Source organism: Phalangium opilio, unplaced genomic scaffold, assembly GCF_054372755.1.
Source record: "Phalangium opilio isolate 3A_F unplaced genomic scaffold, DU_Popi_V2 ptg000053l_1, whole genome shotgun sequence".
Lineage (NCBI taxonomy): Eukaryota > Metazoa > Arthropoda > Arachnida > Opiliones > Phalangiidae > Phalangium > Phalangium opilio.
Window position 1 is genome coordinate 1,036,063 of NW_028324172.1, and position 3,938 is coordinate 1,040,000.

The 3,938-nt window shown below is 45.3% G+C and overlaps 1 protein-coding gene across 1 annotated transcript; it reads left to right on the plus strand.

Moving 5' to 3' along the window:
- Nucleotides 1-418: 418 nt before the first annotated feature.
- Nucleotides 419-3,806, plus strand: LOC149672251 (uncharacterized). The gene is made up of 4 exons (XM_089840150.1): nucleotides 419-568; nucleotides 1,932-2,530; nucleotides 2,967-3,035; nucleotides 3,680-3,806. The coding sequence occupies exons 1-4, from the start codon at nucleotides 419-421 to the stop codon at nucleotides 3,804-3,806; spliced, it is 945 nt and encodes a 314-aa protein (XP_089696276.1).
- The last annotated feature ends 132 nt before the right edge of the window (nucleotides 3,807-3,938 follow it).

A 3,938-nucleotide genomic window follows, 5' to 3' on the forward strand; every position in this document is an offset into this window, starting at 1 on the left:
TGCATTAGAATATGTGTTTTAGACAATTAACGAAGGCTGGTCTTACCCTCAATTTAACGAAGTGTCACTTTGCTAAACCGTCTACACTAATTTTAGGTCATGTAATAAATAGTACTGGTATACATGTAAACCCGGCTAAAACCATAGCTATTAAGCAGTTTCCTAGACCAACAGATGTTAAGTCTCTGTCGCGTTTCTTAGGCTTTACGGGATTGTAACCCATTATGCGGAGATAGTAGCTCCTTTGTACCGTCTTAAGCGTAAGAACATCCAATGGGTCTGGAGTGAGCAATGTGAAGAAGCCTTCTTAAAATTAAAAGCAGCTATAGTACATGCTAATGAGCATTCTGTTTACCATTATGATCCCAGAAAACATACGTACCTAACCACGGACGCTAGCAACATTGGTTTTGGTGCTATGCTTATTCAAAAAGAGGGAAAGGTAGAATATTCTATAGCTTACGCTTCTACCTTGCGGTCAAGTCAACTTCGGTTAAGACGGAACTGCGTAACCCCCGTCGGACCGACTGGTCCGGCTACAGGGAGGAACTTCGCCTCCTTCTCAGAGGTAATGCTCCAAAGCTTTCCTCGGTGCTGGAATTTGATTCGGCAGTTGATCTCATGCAACAAGCCATTATCGATTCCTACTACCACAACTGTCCAGCGAAGCTTGCCAGCCGGCCAAGGCTCGTTCCTTGGTGGAATACGGAACTTGGCAAGCTTCGCAAGCTCACTCGGAAACTCTTTAATAGGGCTAAGAGGACTGGGGACTGGACTATTTATAGACAGACCCTCAATAAATATAATAAAGCCATCCGGGAGGCCAAGAGGAACTCCTGGAGGGACTTTTGCGGTAGCATCTCTGATGCCCCCGCTACTGCCAAAATCATGAAGATCCTGGCTCATGATAACACTCACCAGCTCAGCACCATCAAGGTGGCTGATGGTGAGTTTACCAAGTCAGGGACTGATACCCTTAAGCATATGCTTAAGGTACACTTCCCGGACTCCAAGGCCTTTGACCTCACAGGCACCGGCGCTCCCCCCGTGCACTTTCGGAGAGCGCACAGGGCGGACTGGGGCATCGCCAATAAGGTAGTTACATACTCTAGACTTCAGTGGGCTGTAAACTCGTTTCAGCCCTACAAGTCCCCTGGCCCAGATGGCGTCTTTCCCGCCCTCCTCCAGGAAGGCATAGACGCCATTGGCCCTTATCTGTGCAGGATATTTAGAGCCTGCATTGCTCTGGTGCATATTCCAGATGTCTGGAAGCGCTCGAAGGTTATCTTTATTCCCAAACCTGGGAAGACGAGCTATCTTGAGGCTAAGGCATTCAGACCTATCTGTCTTACCTCTTTCTTCCTAAAGACTTTAGAGAAATTGGTGGACAGGTATCTGCGGGATGGTGTTCTTTCCCACACACCCCTGTCCACTTTTCAGTTTGCCTATCAGAAAGGCAAGTCCACAGAGACGGCGCTTCATGGCATTTTGAACTGCATTGACAGGGCCATCGAGTTCAAGGAGATGTCTTTGGCCATCTTCCTTGATATTGAGGGTGCCTTTGATAGGGTCTCTAGTGAAGTCATCCTTCGCGCTGCGGAGCGGTTTGGTATTGACGACACTTTGTGTCGTTGGATAAAATCCATGCTCACGTATCGCAGGGTGACGGCGTCTCTTCTCGGGGAAACCTTGGAGATCTCCACCGACCGTGGCTGTCCTCAGGGAGGGGTTCTTTCCCCTCTTCTTTGGTGCCTGGTGGTGGATGAGCTTCTGGGTCGACTCGGGGAGAGGGGATGTCACTGTTTTGGCTATGCGGATGACATCGCAGTGATTGTTACAGGGAGGTTCCCTATAACTACAAGACTGTCCTTATACCGTTTACTCGGAAAAGGACTAATGACCTATTCAACGATATTTCCTTCTTTGGACAGGTTTTAAAGAAGTCCTCCGAGGTCAAATACCTTGGCGTGACTTTCGATGCCAAGCTTACTTGGAAGTCCCACCTTGATCTGAGTATCAAGAAGGCCAAAATTTTATTTTGGCGTTTAAGAAGTTCAGTCAGCAAGTCCTGGGGCTTAAGCCCTAGCGCTGTAAACTGGATTTATACCAGGATCATCAGGCCAGTGGTCTCCTATGGAGCTCTTGTCTGGTGGCCCAGGGTTCGCCTTAAAACAGCCCAAGATGAACTACGCAAGCTTCAAAGGCTGGCGTGCATCGGTATCACGGGGTCCATGAGAACAGCCCCCACAGCTTCTCTGGAAATCCTTCTCAATATGCTTCCTCTTCACCTTTTTATTGAAGAGGAAGCTATTATGGGAGCCTGTAGGCTCAACAACCTCGGCTGGTGGAAGCCCAAGCATTGGGACTTCAGTCACACCAAGCTTTTCAGTGAGTACAGCAGTACTGAGCCATCACTCGTGATGGTCTCAGATAAGTCTGTTATATCATACCACTTCGACAAGCCCTTCAGCGTGCACTTTCCCAGTCGCGCTGATTGGGAGACAACCCCAGTCCTCGGAACTGGGGGGGAGTCCGTCTGGTTCACGGACGGCTCTAAGACGGACTCTGGAGTTGGTGCCGGGGTCTACTGCTTGACCAAGAAGTTTGGTTTTTACGAGAGCCTTGGCAACTATGCCAGCGTTTTCCAGGCGGAAATCATGGCCATTTGTTTATGCGCGGATTTCTGCAACAAGAAAAACGGCGTTTTCATACACTTCCAATTGAATATCTTCCCTTATTATTTTGGCTGCAGCTTCTATAATTCGCGTACGCTCATCCACTTCATTGCTTTTTTTCGAACAATACCAGCTGTCAGTATTTTCTCTGCAGTATCTCGAAATGTTACAGTGTTTTCTCTTCCCTTCTTTGCGCATACAGTAATGCGTCCACCATAATAATTTACGAGCTTTTTCTTCAAGTATTCTTCTTTACAGAAGGACTGCATTTTTGCTTCTAACTCATGCAAGGTGTACTGGCATTCGTGTTGGTTCTCGTCTAGAGAGCTGCAGTTTAGCAAATGCTTCTTCCTTATCAAGGTAAGCTTTACGCCCAACAGTATTTGTCCTTAGCATTTCATTAAAATACTTCCCGTACAAAAATTTACGGCTGCATTTTGCTGTTATTTAGATTTTTTAGAATCTGCAATATATTGTAAATAAACTGGAATATTCTGGAAAAATACTGGAATAAACCTGAAAAAGGTTCAACTTCAGACAAAATTAAGATGCATTCCAGAGAGCAATGCAGAACATTTTAGACGTTTTGCAGAAAAAATATCTTCCGTTGGAAAACTCAGTACAGCAGTATACAAAATTTAGCTACTCTAGAGTCATAAAAGAGCTACCTTACAACTAGAAAACAGAAGGGAAATAGTAACTACCGTAAGAAATCAGGATGTTTGTAGGCTCATTACAGGTACTGTACCTTCCAGATATATTGTATGCATGTTACAGTCAGAAATTGCTAAGTTTGTAGGATAATGGCAGGCGGGTTTCGGATACTTTTTAGGATAATTGCAGGCGCGTTTCATATACTTTGTAGGAAAATTGCAGGCGCGTTTCAGATACTTTTTTGGATCATTGCAGGCGCGTTTATGATACTTTATTGGATCAATGCAGGCGCGTTTCAGATACTTTGTACGGGTTAACATAACACGTTTTAAGCCCCGTTTTCAATCAAGCTTTTTTGATCAAAAACGCAAGCTTTTGCTTGAAAAATCACAGCGAAACGCAAAAGCAAAATATTTAGCCGTTTTCAATCACGCTTGGGCTGAAGCTTTAAGCTTGATAGGCGCCGCTTTTGCTTGAATTTTTGTTCAAGCACATATCTATCCTCCGTAGATATTTGCGTTAACTTTTTGCTTTCAAGCGCGATGGAGGATGACGTCACAGTTTAGTGTCCAATAGAAATTCTCCATTTTTCATGCCTCTGTGTGTGTT

Coding starts and splice junctions, on each gene's coding strand:
- LOC149672251 (XM_089840150.1), top strand. CDS start 419: ATGCTTATTCAAAAAGAGGGAAAGGTAGAATATTCTATAGCTTACGCT. Junction 569..1,931: donor ACTTCGCCTCCTTCTCAGAG/GTAATGCTCCAA, acceptor TTCTTTGGACAG/GTTTTAAAGAAGTCCTCCGA. Junction 2,531..2,966: donor GTCCTCGGAACTGGGGGGGA/GTCCGTCTGGTT, acceptor AACTCATGCAAG/GTGTACTGGCATTCGTGTTG.